At 34.3% G+C, this 22,494-nt stretch overlaps 1 protein-coding gene and 1 non-coding gene across 4 annotated transcripts in view; both read right to left on the bottom strand.

Annotated features, from left to right (window-relative positions):
• The window catches only part of MON2 (MON2 homolog, regulator of endosome-to-Golgi trafficking), a 117,349-nt gene that overhangs the window by 4,347 nt on the left and 90,508 nt on the right, over nucleotides 1–22,494 (bottom strand). For 2 of the 3 annotated variants that reach the window (XM_049625887.1, XM_049625889.1), the window contains exons 27-34: nucleotides 22,258–22,401; nucleotides 21,641–21,658; nucleotides 21,229–21,357; nucleotides 17,017–17,207; nucleotides 10,779–10,839; nucleotides 9,570–9,693; nucleotides 7,090–7,297; nucleotides 4,342–4,424 (exon numbers count right to left, since the gene is read on the bottom strand). In XM_049625887.1, the coding sequence (XP_049481844.1) occupies nucleotides 4,342–4,424; nucleotides 7,090–7,297; nucleotides 9,570–9,693; nucleotides 10,779–10,839; nucleotides 17,017–17,207; nucleotides 21,229–21,357; nucleotides 21,641–21,658; nucleotides 22,258–22,401 (958 nt within the window). The remainder of the gene's footprint in view (nucleotides 1–4,341; nucleotides 4,425–7,089; nucleotides 7,298–9,569; nucleotides 9,694–10,778; nucleotides 10,840–17,016; nucleotides 17,208–21,228; nucleotides 21,358–21,640; nucleotides 21,659–22,257; nucleotides 22,402–22,494) is intronic. The other variant, XM_049625888.1, reaches the window with a different exon arrangement.
• Nucleotides 1,639–1,769, bottom strand: LOC125920551 (small nucleolar RNA SNORA38). Its single transcript, XR_007457130.1, has one exon. It is a non-coding gene; the product is annotated as a small nucleolar RNA SNORA38 (small nucleolar RNA).

Raw genomic sequence — 22,494 nt, 5'->3', positions numbered from 1 at the left:
GTGGAAAATAATACAGTGGTTCCTCAAAAAACAAAAAAATAGAATTACCATATGATCCAGCAATTCTACTCCTGGGTATATACTCAAAAGAACAAAGCAGGGTCTTGAAGAGATTCCTACACACATTCATAGCAGCATTATTTGCAATAGCTAAAATGTGGAATTAACCCAAGTGTCTACCAATGGATGAATGGATAAGGAAAATATGAGACACACACACAACACACACACACACACACACACCACAATGGAATATTATTCAGCCTTAAAAAGTAAATTCTCCAATATGCTACAATATGAATGAAACTCAATGACATTATACTAAGCAGAAAAGCCAGTCACAAAAAGACAAGTATTTTATGACTCAACTTATATGAGATACTGAGAGCAAAGTCATAGTAATAGAAAATAGAATGGTGGTGTCAGAAACTAGGAGGAGCGGGGAATAAGGAGTTATTGTTTAATGAGTGTCGAGTTTCAGTTACAAGATAAAAAGAGTTATGGAGATAGATCATGGTGATGGTTGCACACTATTATGAAATTAATACCACTGAACTATACACTTAAAAATGGCTGAAGATAAATATTTTATGTGTATTTTGCAACAATAAAAAAACTGGGAAAAATAAAAAAAAGGTTGCACAGATTGAAACCTATCTAGATTGCCCCAGATGGAGAGTCAACTGACAAAATTAATTCTTGGTTTACTACTGGAAAATAAAAAAATACGCTGTTTAAGGGGCGCCTGGGTGGCTCAGCCGACTGGGCATCCGACTTCGGCTCTGGTCATGATCTCATGGTTTGTGGTTTCAAGCCCTACATCAGGCTCTGTGCTGACAGCTCGGAGCCTGAAGCCTGTTTCGGATTCTGTGTCTCCCCACCCGCCCCCCTCTCTCTGCCCCTCCCCTGCTCACACTCTGTCTCAAAAATAAATAAATGTAAAAAAAAAAAAATTTTTTAAAAATACACTGTTTAAGATCACATCCTAAACTCAGGGAAGGCTCTTCAAATTTCTTAAAATACAGTTTTTAAAACCTACCATACATATGGGGTGCCTGGGTGGCTCAGTCAGTTGAGCATCCAACTTCAGCTCAGGTCATGATCTCACGGTTTGTGGGTTGGAGCTATGCATCGGGCTCTGTGCTGGCATAGGATTCTCTGTCTCTCTCTCTTTTGCTCTCTCTGCCCCTCCCCCACCTGTGTTCTCTCCCAAAGTAAAGAAATGAACTTAAAAAAAAAAAAAAATCCCACTACAGATCTTGGGCTTACCTATCAAAAGGAATGAAAAAGCTGTATGTATTGATATGGAAGTATCTCCAAATTTTATGAAGCGGAGAAAAATAAAGAGTATTCAGGACAGTAGGTATAATATGGGGCTACTATGCATATTCATTTATGTTTAAAACTGGGGGAATACTGGAGTATATATATATATATTGTATTTACATAATAAACTCATGGAAAGATCCACAAACTAATAAAAATGGTTAAATGGTTACCTATGGCGAGGTAAGAACTAGGCAGATATAAAATAGGATAAAGCTATCTCAAAACTTTTCCCTGTATATTTTTGAATTTTTGAAACATGTGTATGTGGTTACTAGCTATTCAAATTCTATTTTCTCCCTCTCTCTCTCTCTCTGTTGGATGGTTGATCTTGAGCCTGCATGGAGCAAGCTGGCCCCAGACTTCTCCAAGTCCACATTTCTTTTCCTCCAATTCTTACGTGTTCAAAGACAGGGAACTACAGACATGCCTTTGTAGGAGGGTTACCTATTCAAATTTTAAAGTAAAGATCAAGTAAAATGATAAAAACAAAATTCCCCCAAATTAAAAATAAGTCCAAAAAATGCCTCCTCTCTCACTAGAAAACCCTAAAACAAATGACCAATGTTTTAAACAATTTTGGACTGGCAACGAGCAATCCAACATATTTCCACTGGAAAGGCTTGGCTTTTTCTTAGTTATCTTCTTTTTTCCTGTTTCTTAATGAAGCTTATCATAGCTTTCTAATATGTTACAATATCATCTTCATTTATGGTTACATTTAGTTTAAAATTTCACTTCATATACCCAGAGCCACAATTCAAACTCTCTTAGACAATTTTTAACAGTAAGTTAAATCATTTACCATTACTACACTGCCCTATTCTTGGCCCACTAGCTATGAAAAAAAAAAAAAGTTACTGAGTTTTTCTTCCCTTTTCTTCCTTTATACAAATTTTGGTTAAATTCTTGACAGCTGTCTAAAAATTCTGCAAAATAATGCAAGCACTATGCACTGAAATATACTGGTTATATTTAATATACTATAGCAATAACATGGGAATTGGAGAATTTCCTGTTTAAGTCTTAAATATATTTTAGACTTGAATTAAGAATCCAATTCTATCCTATGATCTAATAAAGATTTTACTGGTCACTAGGAAGTTAATGCATGACTTCTCTCTCTAAAATGTCAACCAGAACATTTTTGATGAGAACTCAAATTTGAATTTGATGGGATGAAGTCAAGATATTGCTCCAAAAATTTTCTTACAAATTCCACCCTTCCCGGGGCGCCTGGGTGGCTCTGTCAGTTGATCGCCCAGCTTCGGCTCAGGTCATGATCTCAGTTTGTGAGTTTGAGCCCCGCGTTGGGCTCTGTGCTGACAGCTCAGGGCTTGGAGCCTGCTTCAGATTCTGTGTCTCCCTCTCTCTCTCTGCCCCTCCCCTGCTCACACCCTGTCTTTCTCTCAAAAATAAATAAAGATTAAAAAAAAAAAAAAAAAAACCCACCAAATTCCACCCCCCTCCCTTTGTATTGAATAAGTACAAATCTATTACTCCTTAAGGTTTAGTATAATACTCTTTCTAGGCCAAAGTACTAGTGGGTAAATTTTGAAAATGAAAAAATATGTATTTACTTTTATTACATAATAATTGCCAGGAACAAATATCCTATGATTCATTTATTAGGCATTTATTAGGAACCTTCTTCTTGGGTATTAAAAGTAATGCTGCATAAAGTGCCAGTCTGCTAATGTGCTTGGGCCAGAATGTAAATCAACACACTTCCTTCTTTTTTTTTTTTTTTTTTAATTTTTTTTTTTTTTTAACGTTTATTTACTTTTGAGACAGAGAGAGACAGAGGATGAACGGGGGAGGGTCAGAGAGAGAGGGAGACACAGAATCTGAAACAGGCTCCGGGCTCTGAGCTGTCAGCACAGAGCCCGACACGGGGCTCAAACTCACGAGCCGTGAGATCATGACCTGAGCTGAAGTCGGACGTTAACCGACTGAGCCACCCAGGCGCCCCAACACACTTCCTTCTTTAACAAACTCTTGTTGTATAAAAAATGTCAACTAAACCACTGTGTTTAGTGACACAAATATGCCAGCTCTTTATCCTATCCTCAAACAAACCACTTTGAGTAGCAATGCTGTAGAGGATTCAAACAGAACAAAATATGGCCCAAAAAGCCTCTCAAGAAGTTTACAAGTTAAGGGAAGTGACTGATTCATCTATATGTGTAACAGTAATACATATAGAGTGCCTTTGGACAAAGGTACACATAAACTAGCTACGAGTTCAATGAAAAGAGAAATCATTCACCACTAAAGATTAAAAACAAGGTTAAAAAGTGGAGTGGTATTTGAACTAGGTAGACATAGGTAGGAGAATGAAATAAGCAAAAGGTTAGAAAAACTTGGGTAGACTGAAAATTTTAGTTTGGTGGGAAACAGGATACATGAAATCTAGTGGAAATAAAGCATAAACCTAATAGAGGCTGAGAATAGTACTCTCTGCATTTGGTAGGTAATGGTACATGAAAATTTTTTGTTTTGTTTTACAAGGATGGGAAAATGAATGATCAAAGCTGCACTTTTGGAAAAATCATTTCTAGCAACAATGTAAAGAACGGAGAGAAGAGAGATGAGTAACAGAAAGGGGAAACAAATGAGAGAAGGCTATAAAATGATTCAAAGTTGAACAGTTTATACTTATACCATAATTCAGTACACATGCAGGATGAAGACTACTCCCACCCAAAACTCAGTGATGCTCCACATTAAACTTATACGAAATACTAATTATCCATGCAACACCCTAACTTCAGACCAACTTAGTTAAAAAAAAAAAAAAAAAAAAAGCCAAACTGTTGTTTAATATTAAGAAGCCAAAACATTTACTTAATTGACATCCTAATGGACGATGCTTTGCTGTCATAAGGACTGGGAAAAAGAAAGTCTAATAGTTGTTATATTCCTAAAATTCAGTTAACTTAATAATAGAAAAGTATATCAGAAATAGAACATAAATGTTATGAGTTTAGAATAACTGAGTTTCTAAGCACTTACCATTCTCAGGCTGAGTTTTCTTAAGTGAATCAATGAGAGTACTGACTGCTTTTAAAACAAATATAATTTCTGTTACTTGTTGCCTAAAAAACAGATGGGAAATTATTTCCATCATGATTTTAAGATATGCCATGTGTGTTTACTAGGTTTATACAAATAGATATATTTTTGGAAAAATACTGAACACAATACAAAGTTAATTTTAGTTTTAAATTCTTATTAAAATATTTTATTAACATATACTTCAGTGTGCAAATAAGATTTATAGTTATTTTTACCATAAGTTATCAATTTCAAAGGGAGGGGGAGGCAATCTCTTCAGGCAAATCTAAATTTGTAAGATAATTGTAAAATATTTCATATAATTATTTAAAGTTAAGACATTTTATAATATATGCTTTTAAGGCTTCTCTACAAAAATGTTTTTTTTTCTTTTTAACTCCTTAGCACCAAAAGGGATTTGCCAAAGCTTAAATGGAAATAAAAACCACTATTACCTCCTCACACATATTTTATCATGCTGTTAAAAGAACATTTAAAATTATAATAGTACTTGTTTGATTTTCTAATACAACAAAAAGAAACATGCTCAAAACTAATCCTAAGGTGTCTCCTATTTGGAGACATCAGTAATGAAGAATGAACTTGGGAGTAAAGGATGAACAAGAGTAGCTTCATTCCCTTCTTTATCCCTACATAGTTTCCTCCCTTTCCCCTCATTGCTGACACCAATCTGTGTTTTCATTCTGCAGAAAAAATTTTTCTAATACTATGACAGAGTACTATTTCAAGCCTCCCTTTGTAAGCATAGAAGAAGTTACTGTGTTGCAATGTAGTTTAGAAAATAATGTAATGACACTGCATCAAACACAGGATGATACAATACAATACTTTATAGGACAACTATAAGTAAGACTCAATTTAAAAGCAATAAACACTAAAAACATGAAAAATGAAGGAAAAGCTGCTTTCTGAAGTCAAATAATACGTTATAATCTAGTAAATAAAAATATTCCAAGCAAAGCAACTTTATTACTGCTTTTCCAAGTATACTTCAGAGATTATGATAAATCAATTTTCAATCATGCCCATAACCAAATTACTAACACCTGTCTTTGGAATGCTTTTATATATAAATCTGAATACGAGGAGGTATAATTTATATTTTAGAAATTCAAAATACAGTGGATCTTAAAAATAGAAATACAAATGACTATTAAGCATTGGTAATTTAAAAAAAACCAAACTACCATGTAACTATTTTTCATTCATCAAATTTAAAAAAGATAAAATAAATCATAAAATGGCAAATAATTTTAAAATGCTAAAAACTGAGAAAAGGACATTTATATACTTCTGGGAGAATGTAAATTGGCAGAAATTTCTGGTAGGCAATTTGGAATACATATCAAAAGCTTTAAAAATGTTTTTATCTTAGGGCACCTGAGTGCTCAGTTAAGCCTCTGACTTCAGCTCAGGTCATGATCTCACGGTTTACGACTTCAAGTCCTGCATCTGGCTCTGTGCGGTCAGCTCAGAGTCTGAAGCCTGCTTCAGATTCTGTGTCTCCCTCTCTCTCTGCCCCTCCCCCTGCTCACAGTTTGTCTCTCAAAAATAAATAAACATTAAAAGAAATTTTAAAAATGTTTTTATCTTTTTTTTTTTTTTTTTTTTTTAACGTTTATTTATTTTTGAGACAGAGAGAGACAGAGCATGAACGGGGAGGGTCAGAGAGAGGGAGACACAGAATCTGAAACAGGCTCCAGGCTCTGAGCTGTCAGCACAGAGCCCGACGCAGGGCTCGAACTCACGGGCTGCGAGATCATGATCTGAGCTGAAGTCGGCCGCTCAACCGACTGAGCCACCCAGGCGCCCCAAAAATGTTTTTATCTTTTGACAAGTAATTCTAACTCCAAAAATTTATTATAAGTAAATAAGAATGTGCACAAAGATTTGGGGCTGATGATTTACCTCTCCAATAGTACCTCAAGAGATGGACCCATAATGATTTTTGAAACTCTAACCTGACTTTGATAACTCTATCTTCCAATGGTATTTTGTTTCATTTGTTTTGCTTTAAACTCTAATTCCCACATAAAAAAAAATAGATTGGTGACATAACTCAAATTTATGATTACATTTTTTGATGAATTCTGATTTCTATCCCAACTTTGATTAGCTTTGGCTTTGCAGAAAGACCTAGAGCCCCTTCCACTGACACAGCTTGGCTAAGTGGGAAGCAAATTAGTTTAAGAACAAGGGCTTAATTAAGCAAACTAGATAAAAAGAAGATCTAAAATGCTAGCTGACTTGTAGAGAAATCTAAAAAAAACTGTAAAACTAACTAGGAAGTTCCCAGAGTATGATTTATCAATTATTTTCTCTCTAGAGAGATCCACACCTATGTGCTCATACAGATCCACAAGTCCTTATCCAGAAATCCTTGAGAAAACATATTTTAGAATTCAAAATTTTCTTTTAAATCCAAAAAGGAAACTTGGTACACATATCATATATTACTTAACCTTCATGACGAGTCTGAAAAAGCATCCCAAAATAAAATGCATTAATATATCTGCAGCAAAACTTATAAATATTTACACCATATAAAATAAATAAAATTATAAACAGCTTCAGGTTACATTCACATCACTTATAAAAACAACTTGGTGCTCAAAGCTTTTTTTTTTTTTTTGAATTAATAACTATGACAGCATATTCCCTTCATCTATAAAATAAAATCTATACCTTGGAAGAGGGCATTTACCACTTAATCTTTCATCCTCTATATAGCGATGAAGTACATCTTGAGACCTCTTTAAAAGTACTGAGAGTGCCATTCGTGAGATATAGCCTTCTTGAGGTGTTGTGACTTTGTTACTGAAGGAAAACTGGAGCAATGTTTCAAAACACATTTTCGAAAATTCCTCTCTCAAACGAATATCAATCTCTGCTTCTGTAAAATTAACAATTTTTGATGGTTAATAGGAAGTTAAATTAATAACCTTAATGATAACAATTTAGCAAACTAGGAACAGAAGGAAATTCTTCAACTGATGAAGAGCATCTATGAAAACCTTACAGCTAACAGCATGTATATAACAATTTTCCCCCTTTCAAGACCAAAAACAAGGCAAGACTGTCAACTCTCATCATTTCTACTTAGTATTTTTCTTGTCTTGTTTTTTTTCATACTCTTTGACAGCACTATAAAATACTTCTCAATGGTTTGCCACACAAGGTCAAGTTTGTGATTTTTCTTTCTTTCTTCTTCCTTCCTCCCTTCCTACTTTCCTCTTAGCGACATCTTTCTAGAGCCAGACCTGAGCTCTATTCTGGACTAGCTGCTCTCTAGACCTGCTGTCCCGCTATCTCCTAGAACTAGTCTTTGTCATAGCCTGGGAATTGTTTTATTCTCTTATTGTATATCCCACTTCCTAGATCCATGCCTTCCATTTCCTTGGCTTACTCCTTTGTTTTCATGGAGCACATTCTAGAATGTCTCAGAAAGACTATTCTGAATAGGAAGTAACATTTTTGAGAACTTGCATTTCTGAAAATATCATTACTTTACTGTGGTACTCAAAGAGTTGTTCCTTAGCAGCATCAACATCACCAGAAAACTCGTTAGAAATGCAAATTCTCATATCCCACCCCATACGTACTGAATCAGAAGCTCTGAGAGTACAGCCCAGCAATAGCTTGCCCTTGCAGCTGATTATAATACATGCTGACATTTGAAAATTACCATTCTACGCTTATACTCTGCCAACAATGGGCCCACATTTAAAACTCCTTCTTAAAAATCCTTTCCATTTCTAACTCTCAAACTACTTCATCGATGTCCTTTAGCATACGGTGCTGCTACTGAAAAGTCCAATGTCCTCTTGATACAATTCTTCTGTGTTGGACTTTTTTCTTTTCTTTCTGAAATCTTGTAGATCTTCTCTTTATCCCAGGTATTTTGAAATTTCCTAACAACATGCCTTCTTGTGGATCTTTTTTCTTTCACTGTTCTGGTCACTGAGTGGCCATTTTTAATTTGGAGACTGATTTCTTTAGTTTATGTATTTGATAATTTCCTCTCTTAGCTTTGCTCTATTTTCTCTTTCTGGAAGACCTATTGTCAGATGTTAGACCCCTTGGATTCATTTTCTTTCTTTCTTCTTATGTTGTCTACTTTTTGTCTTTCTCTACTTCCTGGTTTACCTCCTTATATTTTCTTGTAACCCTTCACTGGACTTGTTATTTCAGCTGTCACATTTTTAGTTTCTGTGAGCTCCTTCTTATTCTGATTCCTCCTTGTTAATAGTATTTTTTTTCATGCATATAAATCTTTTATCTCTTTGAACATCCTAATTATAATTGTGCTTTTTTGAGTAATGTTTTTATGGCTCTGAATTTTATCTGTTTCCTCTCAGTTTCTTTTACTCCCTCTTTGTTTTTTCTCTTTCATGTTGAAAGATTTTCTCTGAAAGCTTTGGCTATCAGGTCATACTTAAGAATGGTGGGGACCAAAACTGATCCCAGGAACCTAGGTCTTTATAGAAGCCTGGTCCTGTTTCTATGTATATGTTTAAAAAAAAAAAAAACCTCCAAGTTAAAGTCGAGAAGTTTGTGTCCAATGGCAAAGTCATTGGAAGAATGCCCAAATACCTTCCTTACTTTGGTATATTTAATACTATAAATGGCAAGAGGTATCATCAGAAACTGCTAGAAAAAGTATACATGGCAACTCAGTAATCCTTATTAAGCTTAAAGTATTTACATCTGATTATATTGTTTGTAACACACATTTTATAAAAATGTATCTAGAAATTTTTATATACTCTTTAATAATAAAAAGTTGACTGTATTAATATAAGTAGTATTTAATTATTTTTTCTGAGACTATTATTTTTGTTAAATCTGCACTTTACCAGATCACTTTTAAAACTTGTTTGGGCTGGGAAAAAGAAGTGCTGTAGTTTGTGAAGTAAGCAGTATGAGAGACATCTAGTGGCCAGACTACACACATTTAAATGTTCTTCAAAGTGCTTAGCACAGTTTAACAGAATATTCACATTTTCCCCTCAGAAAGCTTAATGTTCTATCATGTTCTTAGAAATTACCTTAACCATTCTCCAGTTTACATTTTGCCATAATCACAGGAGTAAACATTTATATAGTCAGCTTCTTCCAAAGTACTTCAATACTAACATTTTTAATACATCATTAAAATAACATACCTGTAAATGAAGATGACTGAGAATGTATTGAGCCCTTATTAAGCATAGTCATTATCTGACCAACAAATTCCTTAGGAATAAAATTGGCATAAGGTAGTATCTCAGTGCTGATAAGCTGAACTACCTACAACAAAAGAGGCAAACTCAAATGCATTTTTTTTCTTGAAAGAGACCAACTCAAATGACAGTATCTAGAGTAAAACCTAAATTTTCTTTTAAAAGAAAATCAGCTAAAGAATCTTCCTTGAAGTACACAAACATTTTAATGTTAACATACAGGATGAGTAGTCCATTTCCCTCATTTGTCTTAGTAATAATAATAAATTTATTACAAAATAGTCAATACTATAGACTGTTTACTATGCAACCATTTTAGTAAATGTTGATGTTATATGAAATGTATCCATGCTAGAATAAAGTATCCAAAACAGAATTAAGAATAAGATTGAAATCACTTTTTATAACCATAAATGAGACAAAAGAGAAAGGAAAATTACATTCATTTTTGTTAAATAGCTCATTTCTAATACATAATGTGTTATTTTGCCCTTTGAAGAAAAAGAAGAAAAGTTTACAAGAGTTTTAATACAGAAATGGACAAAAAGCAATATTTTATATGTATACTTTTTTGATATACTTTAAAGTAATTTACTTCATTTACTTAAAAGTTCTTTTATCCTGCCTAAAGGAAAATCATCAAACCACCACCCCCAACAAAAAAATCTATAACCAAAAAAAACTACTTCTTTAAAGTCAATTTATAATCAACAAAATATATTCTTTAACAAGCTCTCATTATGTGCTTCAAGAGTTTGAGAGGCTCTATCTACAGCTGGTTAAAAAGAAAAATCTAAACAACTTATTGATTAGTTTGAACGACAAACACCTGGTTTGCCAAACTGTAGCACAAACTCTCAAATGCGTGCTCAATGACTGAGATTTTACTGAATCAACTACTTTTTAAAATTATTAAATGGACACAACTATGGATCTAGACAACATACACACAGCACAAAGCTAACAAATAAAAGGAAATCATGTCAGTGCTTTAAGAACCAACCTTTAATCTCTGTGAGAGTTTTAAAGCTTTTAGGTTCAATCTTAACTTACTACCCCTACTTGTTCTTTTAGCAATTTCATAATTTCAACATTTCTACTATTTGGTTTGCACAAATGGTTACAGGAAAATGTTTTAAATAGCTTCCTCACCTCAACGTCAATACTTTCATTTCTTTGAAATTCTTGAATAGAGAGATTATCTGGAGGTATGCTAAAAAATAAACAAATAAAACACTTGATTTTTAAAAGTAACATGTTCCTTGGAAATAAGCAGTATTCAAATGACAAAAAGGATTTATTTTCTCACCCAGGTTCTCACCCATTACCATTTATTTAAAAGAACAGTATTTTTAATTAAAGTTATTAGTATAATAAGGACTATACCAATTACAAACATGAATTTCTTAACTACAAAAAATGCTTGGTCCAATCCTGAATTAAATAAAATCTATAAAATTAAACTCCTTTCAGTATTATGAAAAAAACAATAAAAAGTGAGGGTATTACTATCATCTTCAGCTACAACAAAAATTACTACTGTGAGGATACCTGAATTCACTTACATTGCCAGTGACTTAAAAGAGTCTTGGTTATCTGCTGAACCCATTCACTCAGAGACTGGCCATTAATCACTAATTTGTAATAAACACAATGTATTAAAGATCTTTACATTAAAAATAGAGAACATCTAAAACAAAACAGGACTGATTCAGACTTTCTAAAGCAGAAAATTATTCCAGCAAGATCAATGGAAATCAGTAATTCTGAGAGAACCAAGGTGAATTCTAAACCATGTGGCTCCTAATTAGAATGGGCGGTAAAATGGTATTAAACTTACAAAGCAGTGAAATATTAACTACTTAAAAACAGCTGAGAATAAGATGTTAATGACTGTTACAGTAATGACAGTGAAAAATTACAGAGCCACTGTACTAAGCCACTGTACTAAGAGCTTTAATTTGTATTATTTCATAAGTTCCCAGAGTAACCACATGTAGCAAGTATTATCCTCATGTAATTGACAGAAGAGGAAACTGAGGCTTTGAATGCTGGTAAAATGACCAAGAATGTACTGTAAGCAAATGACAAGGCCGCAATTTGACCCTAAACTTCTCTGGTATTTGAGCCTAAATTCTTCTCTTTCATGTTGTAAATGTAAAAGCAGTGTTATCTTAGATTTAGAGTTATAATATACAGTTTTGTATCTAGGGCTATTTTTGCTCTAGCATTATTTGGTTTTTCTATTTATAAGTATTAGAATACACACAAGCACTCGTGCACATGTACTCTGTTATGGGTACCATATCTTTACTTGATTTAGATGTTTTTCATTCAGCAAATATTTATTGAGTATCAGATGCTTTGTACCATATACAGCATATATACAGCATTGAGTTTGAGCAAGATGGTGTTCAAGATCCTGCTGTGAACAAGATGCACTTAGTCTCTGTTGCATGAAACTTGCATTCTGGTGTGCAAGTCCTAGACTAATTCTATAATCTGCTAGTAGGAAACTACAGGAAAAATTTTAATGACATGTACCCAAACTGGAACCAATGGTGGGAATTTCATAACTGCTACAACTAATGTAGCTTCACAGATCCTATCTGTATCTCTGGAGATAAAAGCTGTGTTTAATTCTAATTTATAATCAAGTAATATAAGTGTTCAGTGATACAAAAAAAACGGTGATAATGGTGGAGGTAACTGAGGATGGGCTGACTATGAATTAAAAAAAAAAGCTTATTAGGAACAGACAGTAATAATATAAATGTGACAGGGATCATGTATCAAACACTGAAGTGGATTTGAAAATATTTTATGAGGAAAGAAAGCATACAAAGTCAGAAACTCAAAAGTTCACTCCTAATTCCAGCGATCAAAAAAATCAGGAATTATTTGATGATGCATAGGTTAAGTATTCTGGTCTCAAAACTCAAACTAATGGTTATTTTTTTAACTTATAGTTAGTATCCTTACTAAACACTTTGAGCATATCAAAAAAATTGGTTGAGCTTCTAAAAAACTGATGATTAACACAGTTTACCTATAAATTATAAGTAGAGATGGTGAACACTGCAGGTAGAAACGGGCCATATAAGATCCTTAATTCTCTAAGATGGAGGTAATTTTAAAAATTATCTTCACAAATATTTAGTTGAAATAAAATAACTGATAAAGTATGATTTGTATTTTTTGTCAGTTCTCTCTGCATGGTACATTCAAAAAGTGTAATGAGATACAATTTCATATACTATAAAATTCACCTTTTAAATTATATAATTCAGTGCTTTTTAGTATCTGCACAAAGTTGTGCCACTTCTAATTCTAGGATATTTTAATCACTCCTGAAACACATTCTGTACTTTGACCAGTCACTCCTCATCCTCTCCTCTCCCACCTGTAGCAACCATTAATTTACTTTCTGTCTTTACGCATTTGCCTATTCTGGATATACCCCATAAGTGGCATCATACAATATATGGCCTTTTGTGTCTGGTTTCTTTCACTTAGCATAACATCTTCAAGATTCATCTATACTGTAGCATGCATACATCAGTATTTTATCCTTTCTTATGGCTGAATATTCCAATCTGTAGACATACCACATTTACTTTATCCATTCATCAGGTGATATACATTTGGATTGTCTTCATTTGGGGGCTATTATGACAAATACCACTATGAATATTAGTGAACAAGTTTTTGTGTGAACATGTTTCATCTGAATTCTTTTGGGTAGTACTTAGTGATTTTTAACTTAAGGTCCACAGACCATTTGTATGAATTCCCCCCCAGCCCAAGTGTATTCTAGAGGACAAGCACCATGTTTCAGTACTCCAAGGATGATTGAATGAACTCCTAATAAACTTCAAGTGTCTACCAGATTACAGTCTTTATGTTTTTCATCTTTAATCATGTTTTTTCTTTTTCTCCTTTCAACTATTTATTTATGATAGTCTTCAATGATGTCCAAAGCCTTCATTTTCTTCTAGCTAATTTTGATTTTATTTGTATTTCTTTGTTATTATACTGCCTTGCCAAACAGCTTAAAGAACAAAAGAAAGCTAAGCATTATAAAGGCATGGTTATTCAAAGTCTTAGAGTGTATATTAAGTTAAAGGACTTATAAATGTTCCAAGATGAAATATGCTCAAATATTAGTATTATATAAAAACTAAGGCCTTATTATTCCAAGCAACATTCTGAAACACCCTACTGTTCAATATTACTGATGAACTTCAGTTATAGAACAAGTACATATATGACATAAAATAATATTTTGTGATTTCCAAAGTAATCAATTATTTGAAAAACAAAAAACAAAACCTCATGAAACTGAAAATGTGCATTGTTTTAAGTTCTCCTAGTGAGCACTGCCATTTTTAGCTTCAGCTAACTAATGCAAGTTTTCAATTTGAGCTTTAAAATATTTTTTGGACTATGAAATAAAAATGACCAGTCCAAGGTCAACAGGAAGTAGGTGATAGAGTCCAAAGTAGGTCATGACTTTCAATGTAGGGTAGGTCTCTACTACTCCATGTAGTAGAAGGCTTAAATCTATAAGTAGAATAACTACAACTTAGAACACTGATTCTGTGTTACTGACAGCTGAAGTCAGTATCTTTATTATTTTCTAGCCATTATACACAATTCCAAATTTAGAAGTAAATTTCCTACTCCTAGTTATTTACAGTTTTGGTCTTTAAAATTCTAGTTTAAAATACGGCTTTTTGATGGGAAAGGATACGGATAGCATCACTTTCTCTTAAGGAAAGGAAATAATGAGGATAATAATAGTGGTAGCAAGCATTTTAAAAGCACTTACATGCCAGGTACTACTCTAAGGAGTCATTTATTTTAAGTGACTTAACCCTCATAATGACCCTATGAGTTAAGTATAATTCCCATTAACAGATAAGGAAATGAGTTCCTGAGAGGTTAAGTAACTTGTCCAAAACATCTCAGTTATAAAGTAATACAGTCGAGATTTGAATCCAGATGGCCCCACTCCTAAGTCAGTGCTCTTACCCACTATGCTGTCTGCTTTCTTAAGTAATATGATTTTCAACATACTCAATACACCCAAAACTTTAATGTAAGCAGGGCTGCCGTTGGGCTAAAAACTATAATGAGTTATAGTACGACTGCATTAATACAAAATGACATAAGATGTACAGTTTCTATTATTAGGCCTTTTGTTTCATTGCCTACTTTATTGTACACAAACACATAAAATTAATTTCAGAAAACTGAACTTAATAAGAACAAAGTTTGGAAAATGAAAAATGTTCAATAAGAAACCTGAGAATTAAGTAAGATGGTAGAAAGACCCAGCCAAAAGAAAACAAAGAAGTTTTACTCATTGCCAAAAAACCTGCTCTAAAAGGTTATATTATTATGGGACACCTGGCTGGCTCAGTTGGTGTAGCATGCACCTCTTGGTCTTGGGGTTGTGGGTTCAAGCCCCATGCTAGGTGTAGAGATTATGTAAAAGTAAAATCTTTAAAAAATAAATAAAAAGAAAAATAAATAAAAATTAAAAAAACATAAAAATAAAAAATAAAAATAAATAAAAATAAAATAATAAAGCAACATGAATATACAGACAACTGAGAAGGAAAAAGAAAAGTTTAAATCTCTAAACCTATTTGATTCATACAAATTAATATAGTGATTTTGGGCAATGGAATCCACAAAGAAATTCAAATTTTCAGAGTTACAGATAAAAAGATAATTTGTTTCAATGTGCTTTGAGTCCTTATAATTTTCCTGCAAATACAGAGCATGCTTGCATTGGTATTTACAAGATTTCTAGAGATGAGATACATAAGAAAGTAAACAAGGGGTACTTGGGTGGCTTAGTCAGTTAGGCGTCTGACTCTTGATATGGGCTCAGGTCGTGATCTCGTGGAACTATAATTGAGCCCTACCTTGGCTCCACGCTGAGTGTGGAGCATGCTGAGGATTCTCTCTCTCCCTCTCTCTCTGCCCCTCCTCTGCTTGTGTTCTTTCTCTCTCTCTCTCTCTCTCAAATAAATAAACTTAAAAAAAAAAAAAGTAAAACAAAATCTGACCATTTGTGGAAACAGAAATAAGGATGTTACTACTTTCAATTTTGAAATACCAGATAAGCTTTTATACAAAATTTAAGTTAGCCCACAGATTCCTCATTCATAAAATTTAGTATGTCTTCTAATTATCCTACTCTCACTCAGTGAGGGGTCAAAAGATGATCCATAAACATAAGCCTTCAGATGGATGTCACACAATGAAAATTCCACTCTTCTTCACCAAAACTAACATATTTTTTTATTAAAAAAAATTTTTTTTAATATTTATTTATTTTTGAGAGAGAGACAGAGCATGAGTGGGGGAGGAGCAGAGAGAGAGGGAGACACAGAAACCGAAGCAGGCTCCAGGCTCTGAGCTGTCAGCACAGAGCCTGATGAGGGGCTCGAATCCACGAACCGTGAGATCATGACCTGAGCCGAAGGTGGACGCTTAACCGACTGAGCCACCCAGGTGCCCCCACCAAAACTAACATCTTAAAGAGCTAATCATTATCATCACTAATCGTATTTATTCTGGTGCAACACTAATTTATTGCAATTGTTTTCCTCTTGCGTTGTCAAATGGGCAGCAGATTTAAAAAACAAATCTTCTTAGCTTCCTCAAGTTAAAACCTTAATTATGATGCATCCATATTGTCTTACAGACTTCTGTCTTAAAATCAAAAACAAAGGGCACCTGGGTGGCTCAGTTGGTTAAGTGTCTGACTTCGGCTCAGGTCATGATTTCACGGTTTCTGAGTTCGAACCACGAGTGAGGCACTGTGCTGACAGCTCAGAGCCTGGTGCCTGCTTCGGATTCTGTGTCCTCCTCGCTCTGCCCCTCCCCAGCTCTTGCTCTGTCTCTGTCTCTCTCTCTCAAGAATAAACATTAAAAAAAACAAAAAAAACCACTGTAGGGGCACCTGGGTGGCTCAGTGGGGTAAGCTTCCGACTCCTCATTTCAGGTGAGGTCATAATCTCACCGTTCATGGGATTGAGTTCTGCAACAAGCTCTGCACTGACAACGCAGAGCCTGCTTGGGATTCTCCCTCTCTTTCTGCCCCTCTCCTGCACATGGGCTCTCTCTCTCTCTCCCTCTTTCTCTCTCAAAATAAATAAATAAGCTTAAAAAAACAAAAACAGTGTAAAAAGCAAAAATCTCCATTGCTCATGATAATGTATGTAGTGGATAAAGGTCTACTCAGTCTTGCTTCGTATACAACATGGCAATCTTAATAATTACTTTGTTAATGAGTAAGGAGAAAGATTGTTTTTAGATCAATCACAGGTACTTTTTGAGAGATTGTCTTAATTGTAAAATTGAATGAGCTGACCTTTTAGTAAAGAGAAAGTCTTCAAAAGTATTGGCTAGTTCTGGCCACATACTGTCAAATTTTCCAGAAGAAGCATGCTGCCGGGCAACAGGTAGCCCAATAGAAAGAACTTTGAGGAGAGAAGATACTGCTAGTTTCCATGTGCTTTCAGAAGGGCAGGAATATTTCAAACTGAGAGGAACCCTAAGGGTCTGTGAAAATAAAGACAATTTAAGATATGTATTAATTAAAATATGTAAATACAACTTTAATTACTTAAAAAAACTATAGCAAAGAGAAAAAATAAGAGCACAGGTATTTTCACTTAAAAAAAGGATATTATTTTCTAGAAAAATCAGTATTTCAGACATGGTCCTCAAATCCTACTGCCTAAAAAGATATTCTGTTTCCATTTTATAAACAATGACCCTGAATGAGTAACAACCTTTTGAACTTCAGTTTCTCATCATAAAATATAGGGATGTTATCCAAAAAGATAGGAATAAACTTAAAATTTCGCAGTTTCTCTCAACTTACTGTTACAGAATTAGAACGTTCTGCCATATTTTTCCTAGCAGAAAATAATTTGACTGATGGGGTTCTCCCATTTAAGAAAGATCAACACCTTGTATTTTTTCACTATTGGTTAGGTAAATATAACCTAAAGCATCAATACTTTGAAGTCTTATGTTTTATCTCTAAAATTCTTTGAACTTTATGTTCTACTCTAACATTTTAATGTACTTTTTCCTTTTCCAAGTTATTTCAGTAAGTTTGATAATTCAGAAAGACTGTTTATTCCTTAACCCTTGCAGATACAGGAGTAAAGCATCTGAGTTACGTATAGTGATGTGACTGCGATGTTGGGATTTACTTTTTAACTGGTCAACTTTTGAGGTAGGTCGCTAATTAAAGAACTAATTTGGTGGTTCAGAATGAAGTCCTCTGGCTATAGTTCTATCCAGCAACTACAAGGCTAGACTGATCAAACTCCCAGTTTCAGCATATCAGCAGATAATGTACATTAGAGTAAAAATCCTACTTTTATATTAAAATCCTAGTCTCAGAAAGATAAAGAGTAGCAGAGATAAATTTTCATATTTCAAGGTTATGGAGTGAATATAAAACTTAATTTCATCATCCTCCATACAAATTATTACTCACTCACTTCGTGAACCATTACATGTTAGCATGAAATGGGCCTCCACTAAGAGATAATTAGCCTAGCCAGATCTATTCCTTTCCTTTCCCCAGGTGCTTTGGGGGAACCTGACTTCAATTCCATTTGGGATTTAGGGTAAAGAGATGATTAGCTCATTAAGCCAATCAATCCACTCCATTTCCCTGACCATAATCACTGGTTCAAGACTGGGCATAGGACTAAAGCTGGTCCAATTAAGGTTAATTTTAGAAACTTAAGAAGAATAATATGATAAGAACCACGTATATACACACACCTCGTACTGGACATCAAACCCCTTATTAGCCTGTAACTATGAGGAGAAACATGGGGTGTAATCAATCTTTGGAAAAGCAGAATGGAGAGAAAAAAAAACTTGATTTTTGTTGACACTGCAGAACCACTGGATAAACCAATCCTAAAACCCTCCCTCTATCTCTGAATTTTCCAACTAAGCATGGCAATAAATCCCTTTTATTGTTAAGGCTAATCAGAGGCTGAGTGTTTGCCATTTGCAAAGAAAACAGTGCTAAATTATACAAGGGCCAGTCTAAGTTAACATTTTATAACTCAAGGTTAGATAAAAGAAAAATATAATTACTACAATTAATATTTTACTGAAATTAAGGGAATGTTACACACAGTAGATTTATGTGATTTGTACATTTTTTGTTTAAAAACATGTAAGCAACTAAGATGGAGATTGGTTTAAAGCATATACTCAGTAAATCTGTGTGGAACTGGGAAATCTGCTCTTGCTGCCACAGAGCTCACAATTTTTGAGAAAGAAAGAGCCTTGTCCAATTAATCACAATACAGTGTAGTGAGTGGCATCAAGAAAGGGGCAGCATAGGAGCGCATGGGTGGCTCAGTCAGCTAAGCGTCCAACTCTTGTTTTTTTTAATGTTTACTTATTTATTATTTTTAATGTTTATTTATTACCTTTGAGAGAGAGATAGGCAGAGTGCGAGCGGGAGAGGGGCAAAGAGATCCGAAGCAGGCTCCAGGCTCTGAGCCATCAGCACAGAGGCCGATGCGGGGCTCGAACCCATGACCCGTGAGACTGTGACCTAAGCCAAAGTTGGGCACTCAATTGACTGAGCCACCCAGGTGCTCCAAAGCATCCAACTCTTGATTTCAGCTCAGGTCATGCTGTCACAGTTCTCTGAGTTCAAGCACCACACTGTGAGTGCATAGCCTGTTTGGGATTTTCTCTCTCCCTCTCTCTGCCTGCTCACACAAGCTCTCTCTTAAAATAAACAAACATTTTTTTTAAAGGGGTAGGGGGAAGGAGTACAGAAAAAAGATTATTTAATTCTTTTAAACATACAAACTGATTCATGTCACTCTTCAATGGCTAAAGAATAAAGTCTGATTCCTTACGATGGCTTATAAGAACCATAGCTATTTTTTAAGACTTATTCTAGGTCCTGACATCTCCGTAAATGGAATTTCTCAAAATTTCTTTAAAAAATACCACAATCTTTTACATTGTTTAATCCCTCGCCTTCTCCCTAGCAAATCTATTACTCCTTCAAGTGTCACTTCTGTTGATCCTTGCCAAAATCCTCTGGACAGTTCAGTTATTTCCTTGTCTATGGGGGATGGGAGGTGGGAACCTAACTTTTTACTCAGCACTGACTACTTGGCAAGTATCATTATAAGCTTTATCTCGAATGAGTCTCTCAATAGTTAAGACATATAAGTGGTATTGGTATCAACCTTCTTTTATAGATGAGAAACGCTCTGACAGGTCCATTTACCCAAAATTATACAGCAGCAAGTAAACAGCAATACACTCAGGCAGGTCTATCTGAATCCACTGTGTACTCTTCACTTAGGACTTAACATACTTTGTCTGCCTTTTCTATATTCCCTTCACTGAATTATTAAATGTAAGAATTATCTTGCTCATTTTTAAATTTCTACTAGTTAGTACCTGGCAACAGAGGTGCTTAAAAACTATTCTCAATGAATGAGGAGAGAACAGCTGTAATGGGATGAGTAGGGAGGGGAAGAAAGAGTATGACAAAAATCACAGGAAGGAGTTTAAAGAAGGTTAAGGGCAGTATCATAGGACAAGGAGGATAATTAGAAAAGCACACAGGATTTGAAGATTTGATCTTCTAAACTTTTAAGTCATTTCTGGAGCACCATATGAAAGTAAGCCAGCATGCAGCGGGGTGAGAGCGAGTGGCAGCTTAGATGAAGGCCACAAGCTGTTTAAAGGAATTTGGAAGGAAAGAAAAGCTGAAAGGGGATGGGCCATTTGAGTAGGAAGTAAAGTGAGAGAAAGTTCTTCTATAAAGGGCTTAATCATCTTTCCAAGGTACAGTTTATGAGACTAAAAGGAAAATGAAACAAAGCGTCACCAACAAAAAAAGAGGGAAAGAGGAAAGGAGGGACACAGAGAGAAGGATGAGCTTTGAAACAGAGAAAGGCCTTCTCCATGAGGGAAGACAGTTCATATTGGCCTATAGAAGGCAAGGTTTAGGTGTGTTCTTCAAAACACAGGGAAAAAAACCAAGAAACAGACTTTGGAAGAATCAGACATAATCCACTAGAGATGAGTTTTTGCAAATGGTTGTCCATACACTAGGGAACTGGCTTTAAAAACAAAAAAGACATGCATGATATCAGTTAAGTCAATGGGCTATAAACTTCTCCCTGAATACTCATCAACCTTGAAGTATAAGAAACAGGATACTTTGTTATCATGTGGCAAAATATAAGAAGTGTAAAAAATCCAATGCATACTTACTTCAAAATATTTTTCATTTAAAAAAGAACTTTTCTTCCCATACTTTGGCTGGCTAGCTAACTTGGATGTGAATTAAAAAAAAAAAAAAAAAGAATTTTTCATACTGTAGAAAAATGGCTTCCTAAATACAAACCATGAATGTTGGAGAAAAGTCTCTACAAATAAGTATATAAATATTTTCCATTATCTCAATATATGATAATATATCACTACCTATAATTTCAATAATTTACTGTAATTTCAATAATAGTATCATCATCAAGTGAAAGTATAGAAATTAAAAAAAAGATACCTTAATAATATTCTGGAGTACTTTCTCATTCACCACTGCTTTGTGACAGGCTGTTTTTTGGTATAAATCCACAACTACTTCTAAAGACCTTTCAGCAAACGGTACATAATTCAAGGCTACCCATTCCGCCTAAAAAGTAATATTTTCACATGGAGTTAAAAATAAATGAGATTAAATTATGTTGTTTTCAAAGAGAAACCTTCTTTGTCTTAAAGTTCAGTCCTTGGTTTTAGGTCAAGATTATATCACATGCAAAGTTTTCAAAGAGATACGTACTTCATGAAAGAGTAATTTTCAGCCAGGCAAAAATTAAAACTATCAGAAAAAGCAGAGAGCATTCTATCAAGTACTGGGAAGGATGTGTTTTACTTGTTGCCAATAGGTTAGGACAATTTTAGGAAATTTAACTCACCGGTGCAAATAGTTGGATCTATTGTGATTCCATTGTGTTGCAAGACAAATAGAATGAGAAAAGTTAATACACATTAAAACTACTTTTCGGATGATGTAAAATTATTTTATGTTGAGGGAACAAAATCAGCCTGTGCATGCATTCAGAAACTTACTTTTCCTCTAAGCCAAAACAAAGCCAAAATTTGCCAACTATGGCTATAAAAATCTTTGACATAAAATCCAACTACATTTCACACCAGCAGTAGACAATTTATTTAGCACACACAGATTTCTTCATTTTGTATTACAGATATTTAGACAAGATTAGGCTTAGGGATTTAGAAGCCATTTTGTAATGGGGTGGGGCAGCCAAGAAAGGACCTCTGAAGAAAAATGTAACATGAAAGGCCAAACTTTCTAGAGAACTACTTGGGAAAGGAAAGTCAAAAACAAGAAAAAAATGGAACACAGAAAAGGTTTTCCAAAAAGTGTTTCTTTTCAGTTTAAACTGTTAACAGACATATGAAAGTTTATTTGTAAATGACAAATTTCTGAGATACTCAAAAGTCCATCTTAAGTGGAACTGTTAATAAGGCATGAAATCTTACAGAGAAAATATAATTTAGAGTAAATTACCTGATTATATTTTGCATTTGCAATGTGCTTTGTTTCCAGCTGTCCATACTGTGGAGGTTTACAGGAAAATTCCACAAATGCCAGTAACTGGTCAAATATAGCTGGATACATTATCTGCATGTTTTCTGGCCCTACACAGATGGCCTATAAAAGCAAAATATGAACAATAGAATGGATAATCTAAATTCCAATAAGTTCTTCACTGTATATGCACTTAACCAAAGAATCTGAAAGACT

The sequence above is a fragment of the Panthera uncia genome, chromosome B4 (genome assembly GCF_023721935.1).
Source record: "Panthera uncia isolate 11264 chromosome B4, Puncia_PCG_1.0, whole genome shotgun sequence".
In the NCBI taxonomy this organism is placed as follows: Eukaryota; Metazoa; Chordata; class Mammalia; order Carnivora; family Felidae; genus Panthera; species Panthera uncia.
Note: the sequence above shows the minus strand (reverse complement) of the source record. Positions and strands in the feature narration are given on the sequence as shown.